Source organism: Ovis aries, chromosome 1 (genome assembly GCF_016772045.2).
Source record: "Ovis aries strain OAR_USU_Benz2616 breed Rambouillet chromosome 1, ARS-UI_Ramb_v3.0, whole genome shotgun sequence".
In the NCBI taxonomy this organism is placed as follows: Eukaryota; Metazoa; Chordata; class Mammalia; order Artiodactyla; family Bovidae; genus Ovis; species Ovis aries.
In genome coordinates this window covers 18293690-18315901 of record NC_056054.1, presented here as the reverse complement: position 1 = coordinate 18315901, position 22212 = coordinate 18293690, and the positions used below count along the sequence as shown (strand labels likewise).

Here is a 22212-nt window from a genome sequence, read left to right as displayed (position 1 = left end):
AGAAAGAGGGGTTTCCGTGTACGCCAAGGACTGCTGTGTGCGCAGTCCGCTCACCTTGTCAAAGGGAATTCCGTATTTCTTCAGCATTAAAGGAGAAATCAAGGTCATCTTATGGCGGAGAAAAGCCTCACAGCTTTGAGCACTGCCTGGGAAGAAGCCTGTTTAATTGAAAACAAGTACAGTTAATACACGGCTCCACACTGGCTCTGTAACCCTGGAGTCACTTCACACAGCGCATCTCATCTAAATGTAAGGAGGATGAATCACCAAGATGATCACCACAGATTATTCTAGCTCCAGGCCAGTCCTAGCATTCTGTGATGAGCCTCTGGGCTGTCCCCGGTGTAGGGGTCATCAAATCCTGCTTGGGGGATTGCCCTGGCAGCCTCTCTTCTCATAAAGAGTTTTAAAACTACTTAAGAGCCTTTCTCCATTCACCAGGACCCTCAATCTTTTGTTAGTAACATATCTATAGCACACATGACAAGTGCTTGTGAAATAAGCTCTCTAGAGGTACAAATCTACTGGAGTCCACTAACAAGAACCAAAGCATGAGATTCAACTTTGACGTGACCAACTGGGATTTTGGTGAAAGAACCAGACCCAAGGTGACCAGTACACTATCCCTGGTCAAACAAACCCATGCATGATGAAACCGAGGCAAAGACAGTCTAACACTTACTAAGCCCCTTCCCAGGACAAAGTGGGGAAAGGCTGTGATTTCACCTGCTCTGAGATGTACCCAAACTGGCAGTCTGGCTCACCCCCAACGTGTGGGCTTAAGAAAGGACCACTGAAAGTGGACATCCGAGAGCCACGAGCGCAGCTCCCTGGCAGGTCTGACCCCACCCAAGGAGTGAACACCACCATACCTTTGGCCAGGCGCTCCAGCCGCTTTCCGTGCTCGGGCGGGACGGAGTACCTGCAAGCACACAGAAGCAGCGGCCACTGAGCAGAGAGCTGGCCCGGGAAGGGGCCCAAGGGCTCGTGCCCACTCTCAGAACAGCTCGAAATATCAGACTTTTCAACTTCCCGACCACAAGAACTAGAAAGGGATCTGGAGAAATGACGTATTAGACTGTCTGGGCACTGGAGTGGGGAACCCACACTGAAGGGCAAGCGATTTTTATCTTTTATATTCATTAACAAAACGTTTATTCAATAGTTACCATGAACCAGGATTTATGGCACACACTCAACGTTGCTCTCCTTTATAATGTTATTCATGCAATAAAACTTAAACAAAGAAAAAAAAAAAAGAGAGAGAGAGGAGGAGGATGGCATTAAAGTGCTCCTGGCAGAGCCCGAAAGGCTTAACTGGGATGGGATAGAGAGAGAAAAATGGGCAACAAGGTGACGATGGATTAGGTACCAGAGACCTGGCCCCCATCTGCTGAAGAGCCCATTTCCCTTCGTCTCCTCAACAGTGCACTGATTATCCAGTAGCCACTCACGCCTCCAACACTGTGGGTATCCAGACACCATAGGATTGCCCTTCATTAAGAAACAAAAGGAAAAACTAAAAAACACATAGAAGACTATTTAAAACTTTTGCAAAACTGTTAAAACTTCATATTCAGAAACTCACAGTAAGTCTATTTTACCTTTATAATGCGTTCTAAAGATGATTCCACAACAACAAAACCTTCCCATCCCAAACAGTTTTGTTATGAAACAAAACAGATGAGGAAACTATCACCTAAAGGGCTCTGGGATCCATCAGGCAACCCTGCATAGACGTCTCTGGAGGAACCACTTCAGGTGACCTAAAGAGTGTATGTAGTAACAAAGTCTAGTTTCAGGAACTTCAGAGTAAACGTGGGCAAGACACAAATGTTACTGACTCTTGATAGAAGTCTAGCTTCTAAGGAACTGGGTCAATAGTCAGGGGGTAATCACTGGCTCAAAAGGGTGCCCCACCCCAAGACTGGAAACTGGAAAGGCATCTGACAGAACAGAAGAAAACCCCTGGGACAGGACGTGGCTGAAGAGGCTGGGAAAGGAATGGAGACAGACACAGCTTCCATGACTCCGCAAGACCTGGTCAGTGTCCCCTCCGGCCTCCTCGCGCCTCCATCCTCATAATCGGCACCCAGAGCACAGAGGACTTCCTCTAGTTACTCAACACACTGTGTTCACTCCCAAGTCTTTGCATGTGTTGCTACAAACACCCAGACACGCTTTCCTGTCCCCACTCCTAACCCACCACCACCCCACCCAGCCACATCCTCATGTGCGAGGCCTCAGCTCGGCCATCACCTCTTCCAGGGGAGCCTTCTCTAGGCCCAGCGTTCACATGCCTTCCTGTGTGGACCTACTGCACCCACTGTTCCCCGTCACAGCTCTTCTCCCTCCTTCTCTCTCTTGATCAGTCTCCTATCTGTATGAGGGTGAGCGCCTCATCGGTCCTATGCTCTGTTGAAGGCACCACCTTCGCTGACATGCTGAGATGGATGGGTGGGAGCAGGCGGACGAGAGGGCGAATCTGCCTCCCCAGCCAGACTGCGGCTGCAGGATGCCGAGTGACCACGCGCCCCCTCGTGGGTTAGGCACACACTGCTGCTCACCAAATATTTTTTCCATGAGGAAAAGAAAGCTTTCTATCATCTGAAGGAGCGACTCCAGTCTTGGAAATCTGCCTCTAAGAAATGCCTCAGGCCTGTTCAGAAAAAGAAATCAGACAGCAGTGGGAGAGCTTGGGAGAGCCCCCGCGGCTCTCGGTGACTCAGCCACCTTCCGTTTCCACATGATGGGACTAGGTGCCCTGCCCTCTAAAACCTGCTGCTCCAAGGGCAGGGACAGCCAAGGACAGGGAGAGCCCCAGCGCTCTAACAGCACCTCGCTGCTTCAAAGTCGGAAGAAAACGTTTAACACGCCAGTCCCACCCCGACCCTGCTGAACCAGTATCTGTATTTTATCTCCATCCCAAGGTGGTCCATGTGCACACAGAGCTGACCAGCCCCGGTGCCAAATGCAGGCCAACTTTACCAGGACTTGGGCTCTCCGAAGTGCAGGTAATTGATGCTGTACAAGTCCATGTCTTCGGTGTGCCAGGCGAAGGATGTCTTCCACATGCCGAAGTACAGGTACGGGGTATTCACACCCTCAATGGTGATCCCACTCTCCTTCTCCACCAAGTCCAGGATGGTTCTCAGCCGGCCAATATTCCACTCATCTACGTGCTGCGGAGGATGTCAGATTGAATAAAAACTGAGGCTCTGAACCCACCAACTGCAGAGCAGGTCACAGGTGAGCTGTCACTTTAACAAAGATTTGGCATACTGTTGAAACTGTGTGGACATAAAGACCACAGCACCCCTCACTCGCTGTTCAGAGCTGCCACTGGAATTGATGCCATTATACCCCCAAAGAGCAAAATGACACTGAACACTAGTAAGTCAAAGAGGAGAAAGGGAGGTGACAGCCACCTGTTCTAAACTCAAGATGAACAGTTTGAACAGAACCCAAATAAACTTGGGTCACAAGAGGAAAAGACCTCTCCAATTACAACAAATACAAAGCGTGGAATTTACTAATTTGTGACTTGCCTAGCCCTTATTTCCACCAGGCAGTGTCTTCAGTAAAAAGTCTACAGTGTTACCCTGAGTTAAAAAGGTCATCGAGAAGCCCAGCTCCTGTGAAGGATTTATGCCTACAAGCTTCACTTCCCACCACCCGATCGTCAACAGCAAAATCGGAATCCACTTTTCAAACGCCTTCCTTCAAATAATTTACAAAAACAATAATCTGAGTGATAATCCCTGAAACACTCTACAGATTTTTCAAATCATCCTAAAACGGTCCCAAATAGCCCTTTTTGCACCACATGTAAGGCTGTCCAAAACTACTATATCCTAAGCCAATGCAATTCGTTAAAAAACAGCTTTTTCTATAGAATCTTGTTGGAAGATTCTCAAAATCTAAATGTTTCTTTTCTTAAATATATATCCTTTTCATTATATTAGTCAGTGATCTTTTTTTCCACAGAAACCACATTGCCCTCCCCAAAATTTCATTTACTGTGATCCCACCCTCTCTAGAACTCATAAGAGCTACCACCCACAGACTATTCTAATGGCCCTTGCAAAGAACACCATATTATCCAATTCACATGTAGAGTGGGAGAAATAAAATTCAGTCACATGCAAAACTACCCCATTAAGTGAGCACAGCCCATCAGCTGGTGGTGGACCACTCTTTTGTGCAAACACCCATTCAGCAAAACAGCTTTTAGGGGAACTTCTCTTGCAATCCAGTGGTCAAGAGTCAGTTCTCCTAATGCAGGGACCCAGGTTCAAGGAACTAGACCCCACATGCTGCAACTAAAGATCCTGCGTGCCACCACCAAGAATGAAGATCTTGTGAGATGCAACTAAGACCTATGCAGCCAAATGGAGAAAATAGTTTAAAAGAAAAAAAAAGGAAAAAAACAAAACAGACAAACAGCTTTTAGGTGTCTATTGCATGCTGGGCAGATGAAAATGGTATCAAATCACAAAACTGCAAAAACGCTGCAAAGAGATTCCAGTGACTTTCACCTTTTCATAGAGAGTGCCATTCACATCTGCACCATAGATTGGGGGATTGAACGTGAGATTTTTCCAGTATTTCCGTTCAAGCTCTTCAAATTCACTATAGCGTGGGGTACAGTACCTTTCAAAAGTGGAAAAAAAAAAAAAAGGGTTAGCCACTCATAAGAGACTAAATTCATCGGGCATCATGGATAGCACAGACACAATCCCCTGTTCCAGGGACAGCAAGACATTTCAAAGGAACAAGACACAACTTTGGCCTTCAAGGTTCCGCTAACTCCCTCAACCTACCTTCTATGGGTACCAGGCCCAAGGAAGGTAACATACACCGAGATGTAAGCCCATCTTCCTTAAGAATGCTATCCTCCACTCTTTTAAAAGACCCTACTAAAACTACTCCCTGCCCCACTCGGGAGTGGCCTGGCCACCCAGGGGGAAAACAGGCTTACAAACTTGTGAGAATCAACAACTGCAAATCCCTGTGTATCCACAGACAACCAAAAACCCGCCCACACATGGAGAGGTGAGGCCCTGGAATAGCAGTCACTTCCCTGCACTCTAAGGAAGTGTCTCCAAGAGGGCTCACTTGAATTGTCTCTGCTGCATTCCCACCATCCTATGCAGTGTGGCTAACATCCAACAAATAAGCATGCCTGAAAACAAAATAGTTTAATAAAAATATAATAGTCTTAAAAACATAAAAACAGATTTTTGCATATCAAATGTTCCACTGAGCGAAATACAAGTATATACATATGCTCAAACACACACACACACCTATCCATATATATCTCCACATAATACTGTTAAAAATATCTATATTCTTTAGCTCAATAAAATCACATACTGAGAACTTATTCCAAAGTAAACTTTTTAAAAATTCAAACCACTTAAAAAGTATTACACAATTTAAAGAGTAACGTGTAAACCTAGTAAGTATTTGAAAATACATAGTATATAACTCAGCAAAAATATATATATATATGATAAGGAATGGAAGACCAAACTGAAATTGTGTGGAGATAATGAGGTTAACTGGGAGGTAAAAAAAAAATCTTACTTTAAATGCTGCCTTACATTTTGATGTCAACCTAATGAAGTTTAGAACTCTCAAGTTCCCTTTCAATACAAATAACTACTTCCAACTGATCTGCTTTATAAATTTAGGTTGTTACCTACTGGGTTTTCTTAAAGCTGGCTGATCATGCAGATTAAGAACTGGTTGTATTTCAGATGAAGAGATAAGACACAAGACTAACTGATTTAAAAACAGATTTCCTGAAAGGCAAGGCCTACTATATGTTAATGAGATGAGATTAAAAGACCTGAGGCGTGGGCAGGCAGGGACTGAATGAGACCAACCCCAGGAGAAACAAAGCCAGTGTGCCTGGCCCAGTGCAGAGCTAGGAAGCAGACCGAAGGACACCACAGGCTCACAGCTGCGGAGCACAGCACAAGCTTCAACAGGCTTTTACACAGATTCTCTAATTAGACAGCAGGTTGGCCAGCAAAGGAGATGCTTTAAGAGTTAGGCTGCCAAGAAAACTGGGAGCCCACATTCAGAACTGTGATAAGTCCAAGGAAAAGACGCAGAGCACAGATGGAGCAAGAGTGAGACCTGATGTGAGATAACAAAGCACTCTAAGTGTGAAGCCTGGCGAGCTGAGGCTCTCCCCGAGGCTCCTCCACGGCCAAGCTGGAGCCGGAGGCACCCAATATCTGACCGGCTGAAACCAAGCCGTGTGTGGACCAAAAAGGACTCAGGAGAAAAAGCAAGGAGTGGGGGGAGGGACGAATCCCTTATGGACCCTCAAAATGAAGACACACAAGGGAAAGGAAAAGATTCAAGCAAGAGGGTAAGAATGACTAGTCAGAGTCCAACAAGGGGAATGCACAATTGATTCTCTGTAACTCTGAGATCTAATGAGAGCGAAATTATTAAAAACAGTACAGGAAAACAATGGAAAACAGTGGACCTAAATAAGGATGCTTCCAACAGAGACAAGAATGTCGCAATGATCATGGAGTGACAGAAAACAGCAGACAGCTTGTTAGTTTACTCACCTTCGGTTAATGTCATAGAAAAAATGAGATAGGTAGTGAGGAGTTTGACATAATTAAAGACAGAAGGACCCAGAAGGAAGCGATTAACTTACTGAGGCCACTTTTTGATAAGTGGGTGTTATCGATACATCTGGCCAAAGCGCCTCTGAACCAACTCCAAGTTTCCCCTTTGCAACCTTGCAAATTATTAAGTCCTACTTTTGAAGGAAAAGCAATGGGATTACTCTACGTAAAAACACAGACGAGTTTAGACTGTGACTGTGTACTAAGAAGAGAAATGTTTCTGTGCAAAGAACAGCAAAGGAGACAGAGAAAAGCGGGAGCTGAGCAAAGGGGACTTCACTATGATGGCAGCAGTCTTGAAGACCACTCTGCCCACGAAATGTAAGGTCCAGATGCTAAAAGGAACGTGCTTCACTCACTTATCACTGTTGGCTATCTTGCGGAACTCTCGCACAGTCATGGCTTTCTTCTGTATGTTGTACTGAGTAAAGAGGCCAGACTGCCCCGTCACCAGCTGCTGAATGGGGGCAGGAATAACCAGGTCATCAATATCATCATAGGAGGCTCGTGGCTTCCACTCCTTTGGAGGAACAACCTGTAGGAAACACAAGGAACAAAGAGATCAGAAACCTGGCAAGCTGATCAGAGTCTACCAAGTGTGCAGGCCAACAGCCGATTTTACTAGAAAGTCACGTGGATTTAACCATGTTCACTCAAACACGGCAAAAGTCACACTGTCAAGCTAGCCCTGATCCAGTTCTGCCACCAACTAGCTGCCAAGGTGCAATGACCTAAAGTAAGGAATATTCATTCATTTTCAGCCTCAGAATATTCTCTGGGCACCAAGAGAGGAGGTTGAAGAGTTGATTTTCTCTCAATCTAACAGAAAGCTCATATGGGAAGCCAAATTACTATGAGAATGCGGAATGCGGGAAACCGAGAAAGAGAGAAGTTGGATTGATGAAAACACCCTCTCCACCAAGAGATGGAAGCACCGAAGCAGCTGGCCCTGGGACATTGGCTCTTTCCCTCCCTTTTAAAGATTCCCAACAGCTCTCCTCTAACCCAAAAAAGTGATGTTTCAGATGTTAACGAAAGGAATTAACTTTTAAATAGGACAGCAAATATTCAACTACCACCCCATCTGCCTTTCAGTAAAACTGTTCTTCAAGGCTTCATTTAGGAAAAATCTTACTGCCGCCCTTGGTCCCAAAGGCCTCCACCCCTCACCTTAGCCAGCCCAGCCCGATGAGCTCCTTGGGATTCAATATAAGCAATGTAACGACTGAAGTTTCGGAACTCCTCCATAGTCGGGTAGAAGGTCATTATCCGAGCACTGGGATTCAAGGTTTCAGATTCAGAAGCCATCTTCCCTCCTTTTTGAGGTCACTTTGGTCAGGCAGGAATCTGAAGACATACATTAAGAGCATAAAATTATACAAAATGTAATTAAGACTGAATGCTGGAATGTCAGTGCAGAAAACAGTGAAAGAGGAAGAAAGTCTGCAGCACCGAGAAGACCTCACACCTGGAATCTGCCTGGGGCAGGTTATTTAAATAAGATAAATGGATAGAAAAGCTTTTGCTTAAATGATTCTGATGTATCAAAATTGCATGTATTCAAACCTGATTTAATGGAGACATTGTCTCAACTAAAAAAGGGAAACTAATCATTTGGTTGTTGGTCCCATCTGACAAAGCAGCTGCCCCGCCCATCTTTACAGCTGCTCCCTCCTTCATACTTGGCTAATTAATTCTAAGTATTAAGCTTAATATACTACAATCTGATTTTTTTAAATAAAAATCTATCTATGGGCTTCCTTCTAAGGCACAGATTTCAAACAGGATTCTAGATTCTTAAGAAAAGTTACTTAGCTACAAGATTACAAAGTTAAAGGGCTAAAAAGCATCCTGATATTAGTAGCCAGAGCTATGATTTTTAAAACCCTTAAATGAAATTGTTCTCATAGCTACACCTAAACGCAGTTTCAGCACAGTTACATGAAATCAAGGTAGAGACTAGTTCAATTGCACTGTACCCAGAACTCAACAAAATTAAAACAGGCAATAAACTGGCAGTACAGGGCAAACTTCATAACTGACTGGAGGTGAAATAAATACTACTTTGTTTTTAGATGAGGCCTTCCGCTAAGTGGGTGCATCCCCACTGCCTGGTAACACAATAGACTATTTCAACTGAATAAGAACCAAGCATACCAGCTAAAAACAGTCAGTTTAGAAGCAAAAAACTTACGTCCTTTTCTTTACTCAATTCCCCCAAATCTCGGCCCCAAGATCATGGCAGTTCAGCTCCAAGAGCTCCCCTTGAGAGCTGGAGAGATCAGAAGGGGGAAAACTCCTCCAACATACCAACAAGCTAGTGAAAGACTAGAAGACAGCATGGAGCAGAGCTGTCTCAAGTAGGAGAGAAGACAAGTTCCAGTACCCGCATCTCTCCAGCTTCCATTTTACCAATTATAGTGAGTTCCTGGCCTGGTGCTTTTATGCACCCCGACAAACTGCAGGGCAGGTATACTGTAATCCCTGTTTTACATACCAGGAAATTTACCCAAAGTCCCGCAATGCATTCCCAGTGCTCCATTTCTCTGTGCTGCCTACATCATAATCTCCACTTAATCTAAGCCCTTTGCAAGGGCAGATCCAAGTGTAAAGGAACCTCAAGTTTTATGCAATCTTGAAGACCCCTTTTCTAGGAAAAGAATACAAAGTATCTTACATTTGCAAATTTTACAAAAACATATAAATCATGTGAACATAGTGTTAGGCCCCATCCCAAAGCCTCCAAAGCCCCACAGGAGGCTTCATTTGCCTCTGGCCTTATTCATCTTTGTAAGCCCAAAACCTAGAACAATGCACGACACAAGAGCACACACTCGGTAACTGCTGAACGACTGAGTTCCTTGCTCTTACATCATCTGCTCATTCCCTTTCTTCTACTCTAGGATCCCCTTCCCTCAATCTATTCCCTCGGGAAAGCTCCTGTTCCTTGACACCTTCCTTCCCCCACGCAGCAACAAAGCCTTGTGGTTTAAAAGAGCACAGCCTCAGAATTAAAACTCTGAATACAGATCTAGTCTCTGCCATTTACTAGCTGTGTGACCCTGGCTGTGTAAATTGCCCGAGTCTCAGTTACTCCTCCTGTAAAATGGGGATCCCAACCTCCTTGTCCCGCAGGGTTGCTGTGATTAACTCAGATGATGCAAGCGAAACGCTAAGCACTAGGCCTGGTACTTATCAACTCAGTAAAGGCAGCTATTACTAACTATCTCAAACTCCCGCTCCCTCCCCTCGCATCGGATCCCGCAGGGATCGCTCCCAAGGTAGCCCCCGCGCTCCCACGGTTTCCGAGGCTCACCGCGTAGACGTCCAGGCCCTCCCGGCCCCGCCGCCTAGGCGAGTGAGGCCGGGCCGCAGGAAGAGAAAATAAGGCCCAGCAGACCCGCCCACCCTTCCCGACGCCCATTGGCCAAAAGAGATTGGAAAGGGCGAATCTCAGGGCTCATTTTAGAAGCTCCTGCTTCCATTGGTCGAAAGCTATGCCTATCACTCACCGCAGAAGGCCGCTTTCCGCCCCTCCCCCACCGGCGATCACGGTCAAGGCTACAGAAGCAACAAATCTAAAGGAGTCAAAAACCCTGTAGTTCTTACTTAAAGCCCACTGCCCCGAAAGGGCTAAGGCTCGACTTCTACTGTCGCCACTAGCCGATCACCCTGCTTCTCCAGCCGGCGAAGGACGAGACTCCGCCTCCTCTAAAGTCGGCCTCTGCGCAGCCGCACAGCTCTCCACAAAGTCAACCAATCCGGGGGCCGCCATCAGCTTCAACTCGCCAATGAAAGCGCTGTGAGGCCGCCCCAAAGTCCAGGCGTATCAATCTGCTCAGCCTATGAGCGTCGACTCGGGCTGTTGCCAGGAGGAAAAGTAGTACCACCCGGGACTGCGGCCACTGAGCACGTCGGCTGAATCGCAGAGCCGGCCAATCGAAGGCGGGCTTCTGGCTGCCCGTGGCTAGTCTGGACTTAAGACAGTTAGTTGAGTGCCTAGCAATGGGATCGTTGGCCAGAGTAAAGGCGCTAATGAGGCCGTTGTAGGATGTTTCTAAAGGGTAGGTACAGTCTTTTGAGGGGTGAGTAGAACCCTTATCTAAAGTAAAAGTGCGCTCCGGACCCTTAGGGGTAGCTTCTGAGGTCAAAGGATGCCCGATTCGGTGACCAACCTGTCCCAGTTTGCGCAGCGCTGTCTCGGTTTTTAAAACGCGAATCAGGGGTCTTTGGAACCCCCTCACTTGCCGGCAAACCGGGACATTTCTTGAAAGCAATTCCTAAGGGGAAGGGAGCTCTGAGGGTCATTAGGACAAGTTTTGAGGGCAAATGTCCTTAGGGTCATTAAAAAGCTGTTCCTCAGTGAACAGAGATTTGGGGGTCATTAAGAGTAGCTCTTGGGGAGGAGGGAGAAGATGCTGGAAGTCATTAGACACAATTGTGGAGGGTGAGGAGGATTCCTGGAAATCATTAGGAACTGTCCCTGAGGGGTCGTGAGTCGCCCTAAGGAGACCCACATTGTCAGGGGTGATGGGGGAGGAAGCAGCTAGGACACTCTGATAAGTCAAATAGGAAAAGAATACTCTCAACCTGAGTTATTAAGATGTTCAAAATTGCCCCAGATGAGTAGGTCTGTGGTGCACTGAAAAGAGCTGTGAAGTCAGATCTGTGTTCAAACTACTCGCTCCTCTGAGATTGGGTTTTCGCATCACTAAAAAGGAAAAGGTAATATCTGCCTTGCAGGATTATTGTAAAGATGAGAGTTAATATTTGTTGGCAAAAAGGACTGTATTAGGTAGAATGGAATGGATGTGGAGCAATTGTGATTTATACCCTGGGGCTGTGGAGGAGATGGCAACCCACTCCAGTACTCTTGCCTGGAAAATGGGCTGCGGTCCACGGGGTCGCAAAGACTGAGAGGCAACTGAGCGACTTCACTTTCTTTCTTTCTATAGTTCCTTTTGGAGAAGGAAATGGCAACCCACTCCAGTGTTCTCGCCTGGAGGATCCTGTGGACGGAGGAGGTCTATGGGGTTGCAAAGAGCCGGACACGACTAAGCAACTAACACACGCACACACACCCTGGGGCTGGTTATGTCCTCCCCCCAACCCCACCCTCTCCCTAAAAAAGCAGAGTTATTTCTCAAAAAAAGACAAGGAAATGACTTTTGAGTAGGCAACCAATAGCCTTTCACAACAGTTATAAAGGTTTTCTCTCTTGACCTACTGTGTTAGGTAACAGATTACATTGGTTAGCTCAGAAAATTGCTAATAATCTGAAGAATCCAACCTGGAGTATACATAACAAGGAAAATCACCCTCTACTCTCCTCAGTGTTGCCCTCAAACAGGTGCTTGTTTCACTGACTGGCTGTCTTGGGCATGGATACAGTTACTAGCACCACTTTACTACCAACTACTCCAGGAATTTAATCTTGTAACATTTCCCACTGAGGCCAAAAAGGATTTTCCAGGATTGCTGTTACTTTGTATCAGTAGCTTTCCCTTGGTCTGCAAGCATGGTAGGTGGAACTTCAGTCCCTTTCTCTTTCATCTTCCTGTATCTCTGACCAGTTTATCTTAGTCACCCTTTTACACTCATCTTTCCTTTCTCGCCCCTTAAATGTTCACATCTGAAGCAAACTAATCTATAGTGAAAGAAGACCAAGTTGGGTTTAACTTTGGGTGGGAACAGGGAATGACGGCGGTTAGCATAAGGAATGCTTCTGTGGTGTCAGTAATACTCTGTTTTCTCCATCTGCAAGGTGGTTATTACAGTGGTGTGTTCACAGTGCTTTGAGCTATATACACTTATAAGTTGTGCATAACATTCCATGTATACGATACGTTAATTTTTAAAATTAAATTACAAAATTAATTTTTTAAAGCAAATTATTTTTTAAAAGAAAAAAAATGTTGACGTCTTCATGGCTCTCTGACCTTTGTCCTCTTCTCTCATTCTACACCAGAGGACTTCCCTGGTGATTCTGATGGCAAAGTGTCTACCTAAAATGCGGGAGACCCGGATTCAATCCCTGGGTCGGGAAGATCCCCTGGAGAAGGAAATGGCAACCCCCTCCAGTATTCTTGCTTCCCTGGTGGCTCAGAGGTTAAAGCATCTGCCTGCAATGCAGGAGACCTTGATTTGATCCCTGGTTTGGGAAGATCCCTGGAGGAGGAAATGGCAACCCACTCCAGTATTCTTACCTGGAGAATACCACGGATGGAGGAGCCTGGTGGGGTACAGTCCACAGGGTCACGAAGAGTCGGACACGACTGAGCAACTTCACTTTCACTTTCTGGAAAAGGAAATGGCAACCCACTCCAGTACTCTTGCCTGGAAAATCCCATGGACAGAGGAGTTCGGTAGGCTGCAGTCCATGGAGTCACAAAGAGTTGGACAGGACTAAGCAACTTCATTTTCTTTTCTTTCTTTTCTTATTCTACAAACCCACTTAGGTGTTTTACAGCTCTAGCATTATGACCTAGAGCAAGTTACTTAATTTCTCTAATCCTTAGTTATAGATAAAATTGGAATAGCAATTCCCTTTCTTGGTTGTGAGAACTGGATGAGATATTGCAGGCAGAGCACTTAGAAGTCAAGCTGGCAGGTATTAAGTGCTCAGTAAATGTTAGCTGTGATGGTGGAAGATGATGGTGGTGGTGATGATACAAAGCACTTAGCATAAAGCCTGAAACAAGAGCTTGATGCACTTTCACTCTCAGGCTTCACTCATATGTGCACACTGAGTGCACACTGATATACATTCTATATTCCAATAAAGTCTCCCCTGAGTTCAGATCCATATATCCTCCTATTTCCAGACACCACCCCCTCCACCACCTGGGTAGCTACAGGTATATAAAACCCATATGCCCAATAAAGAACTAATCTATTCACTCCACAAATGAGCTCCACCTCCTAGGACTCCTATCTCGGTGAGGCAGCCATCCATCCAATCACTTTTCCCCCCCTCAAAAAAAAAAAAAAAAAGCCAGAAACCAGTCTGCAACTAGGGATTCCTTGATGTGGTCCATCACTTCACCCACACAGAGTTCACAAAGCAAGTGCTTTACAAGTGCCTAGATTTGTTTACATGCCCATCGTCTTCCATGAGACAGAAATCTCAAGAGGATCACTTGGGTCTTATCGGTGGTATCATTTAGGAATGTGTTCTGTTGCCAGAAATACAAAACCCTAGCGACAGTAACTTAAACCAAATTATTTCTCCCAAATGTAATAAAAAGTTTGAAGGGAAGAAGGGCATTTATTGGCATTGGTTCAGTGTTCCAGAGAGTCAGCAAAGACACTGTCTCCTTTCATCTTTCTCCATCATACTTCACAACCTGGCTTTGACCTTCATATATGCACTTCATAGCTGTGAAGTGATTACTGAAGCTCCAGGCATCCTGCCCCTATTCATAGGGATATGGAGGAAAGCGAGAGTATCAGCAGCACCTGTTACTCCTATCAGATCCAGCAAGAAGTCTCTCAGAATCTTTCCACCTACCAGTTACAAGGGGGACAAACCTTTAGCTGCTTTTGTGGTGTTTACAATCTAGCAAAGGGGAGAAAAGAAAGCCTTCTTAAGTGATCAATGCAAAGAAATAGAGGGAAACAATAGAATCAGAAAGACTAGAGATCTCGTCAAGAAAATTGGAGATACTAAGGGACTATTTCACCCCAAAATGGGCACAATAAAAGACAGAAATGGTAAGGACCTAACAGAAGCAGGAGAGATTAAGAAGAGATGGCAAGAATACAGAGAACTATACAAAAAGGGTCTTAATGACCCAGATAACCAAGATGGTGTGATCACTCACCTAGAACCAGACATCCTGGAGTGCAAAGTCAAGTGGGCCTTAGGAAGCATTACTATGAACAAAGCAAGTGGAGGTGATAGAATTCCAGCTGGGCTGTTTCAAATTCTAAAAGATGATGCTGTGAAAGTGCTGCACTCAACATGCCAGCAAATTTGGAAAACTCAGCATTGGCCACAGGATTGGAAAAGATCAGTTTTCATTCCAATCCCAAAGAATGGCAATGACAAAGAATGATCAAACTACCATACAATTGTACTCATCTCACATACTAGCAAGGTAATGCTCAAAATTGGATCATAGAAAAAGCAGGGAATTCCAGAAAAACATCTGCTTCATTGACTACACTAACTCATAGTTGTAGTGGTTGATAGTAACTGCATAACTATCAACCAATTCCATTTCAGAATATTTCCATCACCTCAGTAAAATCTGCCACCTCAATAAGATCCCTCATGTCCAGTTATAATCACTCTCAATCCCCACTCCCAAACCCAGGCAACTCTACTTCCTATCTATATAGAACTGCTTTTTCTGGATATTTCAAGCAAATAGAACCATACAGTGAATGGTCTTTTGTGTCTGACTTTAAGCATTAATTTTTTTGAGAGTCATCCATGCCATAGCATATATCAGTATTTCATTTCTTTTTAGTATTGAATAGTATCCTTTGGTATTGATTGACATTTGGGTTGTTTCCCACTTTTTGGCAACTATGAATAGGGATTCTGTCAACATTTATGTATGAGTTTTCATGTGAATGGATGTTTTCACTTGGATAGATAATTCAGTTCAGTTTAGTCACTCAGTCGTGTCCGACTCTTTGCCACCCCATAGACTGCAGCATGCCAGGCCTCCCTATCCATCACCAACTCCCGGAGTTTACTCAAACTCATGTCCATTGACTCATTGATGCCATCCAACCATCTCATCCTCTGTTGTCCCCTTACCCTCCTGCCTTCAATCTTTCCCAGCATCAGGGTCTTTTCAAATGAGTCAGTTCTTCGAATCAGGTGGCCAAAGTATTGGAGTTTCAACTTCAACATCAGTCCTTCCAGTGAATATTCAGGATTGATTTCCTTTAGGACTGACTGGTTGGATCTCCTTGCTGTCCAAGAGACTCTGAAGAGTCTCCTCCAACATCACAGTTCAAAAGCATCGATTCTTCGGTGCTCAGCTTTCTTTATAGTCCAGCTCTCACATCCATACATGACTACTGGGAAAACAATAGCTTTGACTAGATGGACATTTGTTGGCAAAGTAATGTCTCTCCTTTTTAATATGCTATCTAGGTTGGTCATAGCTTTTCTTCCAAGGAGTAAGCGTCTTTTAATTTCATAACTGCAGTCACCATCTGTAGTGATTTTGGAGCCCCCCAAAATAAAGTCTCTCACTGTTTCCATTGTTTCCCCATCTATCTGCCATGAAATGATGGGACCGGATGCCATGATCTTAGCTTTCTGTATGTTGAGTTTTAAGCCAACTTTTTCACTCTCCTCTTTCACTTTCATTAAGAGGCTCTTTAGTTCCTCTTCACTTTCTGCCATGAGGGTGGTGTCATCTGCATATCTGAGGTTATGGATATTTCTCCTGGCAATCTTGGTTCCAGCTTGTGCTTCATTCAGCCCAGCATTTCTCATGATGCATTCTGCATATACGATAAATAAGCAGAGTGACAATATATAGCCTCAACGTACTTATTTCCCGATTTGAAGCCAGAGATAGATAATTAGGAGTGGGATCTCTGTGTCTTATGGTAAGTTTATGCCAGCTTGTGCTTCATCCAGTCCAGCATTTCTCATGATGTACTCTGCATATAAGTTAAATAAGCAGGGTGATGATATACAGCTTTGATATACTCCTTTTCTGATTTGGATCTAGAGATAGATAACTAGGAGTGGGATTTCTGTGTCTTATGGTAAATTTATGGTTATCTTTTTAAGAAATTCCCAAACTGTTTTCCAAAGCGACTGTACCATTTCACATTCTCATTACTCTCTTCACATTTCTCCACATCCTTGCCAATGTTTATTACTGTTTTTTTGATTATAGCCACTCTAGTGGATATAACGGAGAAGGCAATGGCACCCCACTCCAGTACTCTTGCCTGGAAACTCCCATGAACAGAGGAGCCTGGTGGGCTGCAGTCCATGGGATCGCTAGGAGTCAGACACGACTGAGCGACCTCACTTTCACTTTTCACTTTCACGCATTAGAGAAGGAAATAGCAACCCACTCCAGTGTTCTTGCCTGGAGAATCCCAGGGACGGGGGAGCCTGGTGGGCTGCTGTCTATGGGGTCGCACAGAGTTGGACACGACTGAAGCAACTTAGCAGCAGCAGTAGCAGTGGATATAAAGTGGTATCTCACTGAGGCTTTATTTTTTTTAATTTAATTTTAAAATTTACTTCTAGGCCACGCAGCTCTCCTTGCAAGATCTTAGTTCCCTGACTAGGATTGAATCTGGGCCCCTGGCAGTGGAAGTGCTGAGTTCTAATCACTTGACCACCAGGAAATTCCCTCATTGAGATTTTAATTTGTATTTCCTTGATGACAAATAATTTTGAGTATCTTTTTATTTGCTTATTGGCCATTAACATATCTTCTTTGGTGAAATGTCTATTCAAATATTTTGCTCATTTTTAAACTGGGTTGTTTGTCTTACTACTGAGTTGTAAGAGTTCTTTATATATTTTGGATACAAGTCTTTTTATCAGATATATGCTTTATAAGTATTTTGTTTCACTCTGTGACTTTTTTTCTTTCTTCCATTTTTTGGCTGTTCTGCAGAGCATGTGGGATCTTAGTTCCCCAAACAGGGATTTGAACCTGTGCCCTCAGCAGTGAGAGTGTGGATCCTAACCACTGGACTGCCAGGGAGTTTCCCTGTCTTCATTTTAATAGTGTCTTTTGAAGCACAAGAGTTATTAATTTTGGTGAAGTCTCATTTATCAATTTTTTCTTGTATGAATTGTGCTTTTGGTGCATTGACACTAACATTTATTTAGTTCTGTTCTGCCTCCAAAATTTATCCATAACCCAGCACTTTCCTCCACCTGCATTGTGACCAGCTGATCCAAGCCACCGTCATCTGTAGCCTGATCAGTATAGTTCTTGCTTCTACCAGGCCCCTTGCAGTCTGCTCAACACAGCAGGCAGAGTGGTTCTTTAATACTAGATGCCAGATCAAGTTACTCCTCTTAAAACCATCAAATGACTTCTCATCTAATTCTGGAGGGAATGATGACTTCTCATCTAATTCTGGAGGGAAGCCAAGTCCTCATAATGGCCTACAGGCTCCCCCCACCCTCAGCCCTGCGTCATCCCCTCCCTGCTTCACTGTTCCAGTTCCGTATCCCCTCAAATCCAAATGGCTTGTTCCCTCACCCTCTTTAGGGCCTTGCTGACATATCACCTCCTCAGTGAAGCCTTCCGGGACCACCACTACATGCTTTATTTATTTTTCTGTTGCTCAACTCTCCCCATTAGAATACCTGCCACCATGGGGGCAGGGATCTGTGTTTTGTTCACCAAGATCCTCAGCACTTAGGACATGCCCTGGCTCTTCGCGTGTGCTCACTAAATATGATATTGGGTCAAATGATATTTCTGAATTTTTCACTTTCTAAAAACATTTTTGGTTGCACTGGGTCTTCGTCGCTGCACACAGGCCTTCTCTAGTTGTGGCAAGCAGTGGCTACTGTTCGTTGCAGTGCACAGGATTTTCACCGTGGTGGCTTCTCTTGTTGCAGGGTACAGGCCATAGGATGCAGGGGCTTCAGGAGTTGTGGCACTCAGGCTCTAGGGCACAAGCTCAGTAGCTGTGGCCTACAGGCTTCCCAGGTGTACAGTGGTAAAGAATCCACCTGCCAAGCAGGGGATGAAAGAGACTCACATTCGATCCCTGAGTCAGGAAGATTCCCTGGAGTAGGAAATGGCAACCCACTCCAGCATTCTTGCCTGGAAAATCCCATGGAGAGAGGAGCCTGGCAGTCCATGGGGCCACTCAGAATCAGACATGACTGAGCACACAGGTCGTCACTGGATCACCAAGGAAGTCTGGGATTTTATCCTCGAAATGAATTTTTGGATAAGTCATTATTACCATCCCCATTTTATTTTTTTAGACTTCTTTGTGCGGACCGTTTTAAAAATGTTCATTTATTTTTAATTGGAGGATAATTGCTTTACAATATTGTGTTGGTTTCTGCCATATACTAACATGAATCAGCCATAGGTATACATACGTCCCCTCCCTCTGGAGCCTCCCTCCCACGCCAACCCACCCCTCAAGGTTGTCACAGATCACAAGGTTTGAGCTCCCTGTGAAAGTGTTAGTCACTCAGTCACATCCGACTCTTTGTGACCCCATGGACTGTGCCTGCCAGGCTCCTCTGTCTGTGGAATTCTCCAGGCAAGAATGCTGAGTGGCTAACCGTTCCCTTCTTCAAGGTCTTCCTGACTCAGGGATTGAACCTGGGCCTGCTGAACTGCAGGCAGGTTCTTAAGCCTGTGTCATGCAGCAAATTCCCACTGGCCATCTATTTTACATAAGATAATGTGTATGTTTCAGTGCTACTCTCCCAGTTCATCCCCCCTCCCCGTCCTTCCCCCACTGCCTTTTAGGTGGGCTCTTTTTAAAGTCTATTGAATTTGTTACAATATTGTTTCTGTTGTTTACCTTCTAGTTTTTTGGTCCTGAGGCACTTGAGATCTTAGCACCCTGACCACAGGTGGAACCTACACACCTTGCATTGGAAGGTGAAGCTTTACGGATTGGGGAAGTCTCACCATCCCCATGTTATAGCTGAGGAAACTGGAAGGCAGGGAGGTTGCTGTTCAGTCACTTAGTCGTGTCCGACTCTTTGTAACCCCATATACTGCAGCACGCCAGGCTTCCCTGTCCTCCACTATCTCCCAGAGCCTTCTCAAAGTCACGTCCATCGAGTCGGTGATGCCATCCAACCATCTCATCCTCTGTCGTTCCCTTCTCCTCCTGCCTTCAGTCTTTCTCAGCATCAAGCTCTTTACCAGTGAATTGGCTCTTCACATCAAGTAGCCAAATTACTGGGGCTTCAGCTTCAGCATCAGTCCTTCCAGTGAATATTCAGGATTGATTTCCTTTAGGATTGACTGGTTTGATCTCCTTGCAGTCCAAGGGACTCTCAAGAGTCTTCTCCAGCACTATAGTTCAAAAACATCAATTCTTCGGTGCTCAGCTTTCTTTATAGTCCAACTCTCATATTCGTACATGACTACTGGAAAAACCATAGCTTTGACTAGACAGACCTTTGTTGGCAAAGTGATGTCTCTACTTTTTAATATGCTGTCTAGTTTTGTCATAGCTTTTCTTCCAAGGAGCATCTTTTCATTTCATGGCTTCAGTCACTGTCAGCAGTGACTTTGGAGCCCAAGAAAATAAAGTCTGTCACTGTTTCCATTGTTTCCCCATCTATTTGCCATGAAGTGATGGGACCATATGCCATGATCTTTGTTTTTTTGATACTGAGTTTTAAGCTAGCTTTTTCACTCTCCTCTTTCACTTTCATCAAGAGGCTGTTTAGTTCCTCTTGCTTCCCGTCATGAGAGTGGTGTCATCTGCATATCTGAGGTTATTGATATTTCTCCTGGCAATCTTGATTCCAGCTTGTGCTTTATCCAGCCCTGCATTACACATGATGTAAATAAGCAGGGTGACAATATACAGCCTTGACGTACTCCTTTCCCCGTTTGGGACCAGTCCATTGTTTCATGTCTGGTTCTAACTGTTGCTTCTTGACCTGTATACAGATTTCTCAGGAGGCAGGTAAAGTGGTCCGGTATTCCTATTTAAGAATTTTCTACAGTTTGTTGTGATCCACATAGTCAAAGGCTTTAGCATAGTCAATGAAGCAGAAGTAGATGCTATTCTGGAATTCCCATGCTTTTTCTATGATCCAGCAGATGTTGGCAGCTTGATCTGCTTCCTCTGTCTTTTCTAAACCCAGCTCGTACATCTGGCAGTTCTTGGTTCACGTACAGTTGAAGCCTAGCTTGAAGGATTTTGAACATTACCTTGCTAGTATGTGAGATGACGACAATTGTGCGGTAGTCTGAACATTCTTTGTCATTGCCCTTCTTTGGGATTGGAATGGAAATTGACCTTTTCCAGTCCTGCGGCCACTGCTGAGTTTTTCAGATTTGCTGGCATATTCAGTGTAGCACTTGAACAGCGTCACCTTTTATGATTTGAAATAGCTCAGCTTAAAGTTAAGTAGCCTGAAACAAACACTGAGCCTGAGGATATTTGTGAAAAAGAAGAGTGAATGATGAACTGAATGAGTAAAGGACCAGGAAGGACTACGTTTGTATGTTAATGATGCCTTTGACTTTCACCTCTGAGTCAGTAGCATTCCAATCTTTGCCTAAGGACTAAGCTGATGAATGTAAACATCTTTCTCAGGAGCTTTGGGCAAAGGGCCTGACAACTAGATGCCCAGGAAAGAAGCCATGATCTATAAGCAACAGAAACACATTGACACAACCTGACCTATTCAGCTTGGATCACTGAGGGGAACTTCTGCAGCCAGGTCAGTCTAGGTACAGAGAAAGAGAATTCAGGCTCAGTTCAGCCTTGCAGACAAAGTCAGTTGGAAAGACCAGTGCCTCCTAGCCTACAAACTATAAAAATACAAATATAAAAGTGCTCTGAGGCAGACACACACATACCTGCAAATACACCCTGGATCTCTACATTTAACAGAAACAGAAAGTTTCTTTCTGGCTCTGATTCACCTTCCCGCCCAGCAGAGGGTGGCTCGGCATTCTAGCAAAGGCACAGAAGCACAATAGGAGGCGCCCTGTGGGGCCCTCTACATCACATTCACTCCTTTCTCCCTTGCTTCCACCAGCTCTTCTACTTGGCTTGTTTTCTGTTTGTTTTGTACCATCTTTATCTCAGGCACCAAAATATCTTCATCTCAAAGCCAAATCCCCTCCATTCCTCAAGACTTGACGCAAATCCAACCCATGTACATTCCCTGTTGTTGTTGCTTTTTGGCCAAGCAGCTTGTGGGGTCTCAGTTCCCCAGCCAGGGATTCAACCCCAGGCCCTTGGCAAGTGGAAGCTTGGAGTCCTGACCACTGGACTACCAGGGAATTCCAGTGCATTCTTTTATTTAAAGATATTTTAAATAGGACCTATTTTGTGCTTGGAGAAGGAAATGGCAACCCACTCCAGTATTCTTGCCTAGAAAATCTGAAGGACGGAAGAGCCTGTGAGCCCCATCTGTCCATGGGGTCACAAAGAATTAGACAGAACTGAGCAACTAACACTTATTTGTGCTGACACTGGGGATATAAAGATAGACTGACTCTATCCCACTACTTGGACATTTACAGGCACCTCAAACTCGGCAAAAGCAAACTCTTGATTCTCCTCTAAACCTACTCCTCCCTCATTCTTGAGCATTTCAGTAAAAGCACCAGTCTCTATCCAGGTGTACAGAGTCTGTGTTGATTCTTCCCTCTTGCAGCCCACATCCAATCCTATTGACCTTACTTTCGAAACTCTGTCCTGAACCCTATTCCTCTTGCGTCCCTGGCACTACCGTCCCATTTCAAGCCATATCACGTCTCTCCTGGACCCCTGCAACCATTGCCCCTTTCAGTCTGTTCTCCACACAACAGCCAGGGTGATCCTTCTAAAAAGCAAATCTGAATGCACAACTCTACTGAGAACCTTTTAAAGCTCG

At 44.8% G+C, this 22212-nt stretch overlaps 1 protein-coding gene and 1 long non-coding RNA gene across 14 annotated transcripts in view; one reads left to right on the top strand and one right to left on the bottom strand.

The window, feature by feature from the left end:
- Nucleotides 1-10372, bottom strand: part of KDM4A (lysine demethylase 4A) — a 40721-nt gene extending 30349 nt beyond the window's left edge. For 2 of the 13 annotated variants that reach the window (XM_060400706.1, XM_027968852.3), the window contains exons 1-7: nt 10172-10372; nt 7830-8006; nt 7019-7194; nt 4539-4653; nt 2989-3182; nt 873-922; nt 55-158 (exon numbers count right to left, since the gene is read on the bottom strand). In XM_060400706.1, the coding sequence (XP_060256689.1) occupies nt 55-158; nt 873-922; nt 2989-3182; nt 4539-4653; nt 7019-7194; nt 7830-7967 (777 nt within the window). In that variant the 5' untranslated portion in view covers nt 7968-8006; nt 10172-10372. Of the gene's footprint in view, nt 1-54; nt 159-872; nt 1495-1604; nt 2967-2988; nt 3183-4538; nt 4654-5118; nt 5186-7018; nt 7195-7829; nt 8007-9975; nt 10020-10171 lie in introns of those variants that run through there. The other 11 variants (XM_060400739.1, XM_027968857.3, XM_060400768.1 and 8 more) reach the window with 8 other exon arrangements.
- Nucleotides 10373-10529: 157 nt separating this feature from the next.
- LOC132658170 (uncharacterized) lies at nt 10530-13925 on the top strand. The gene is made up of 2 exons (XR_009597355.1): nt 10530-10723; nt 11615-13925. It is a non-coding gene; the product is annotated as an uncharacterized LOC132658170 (long non-coding RNA).
- Nucleotides 13926-22212: the final 8287 nt, after the last annotated feature.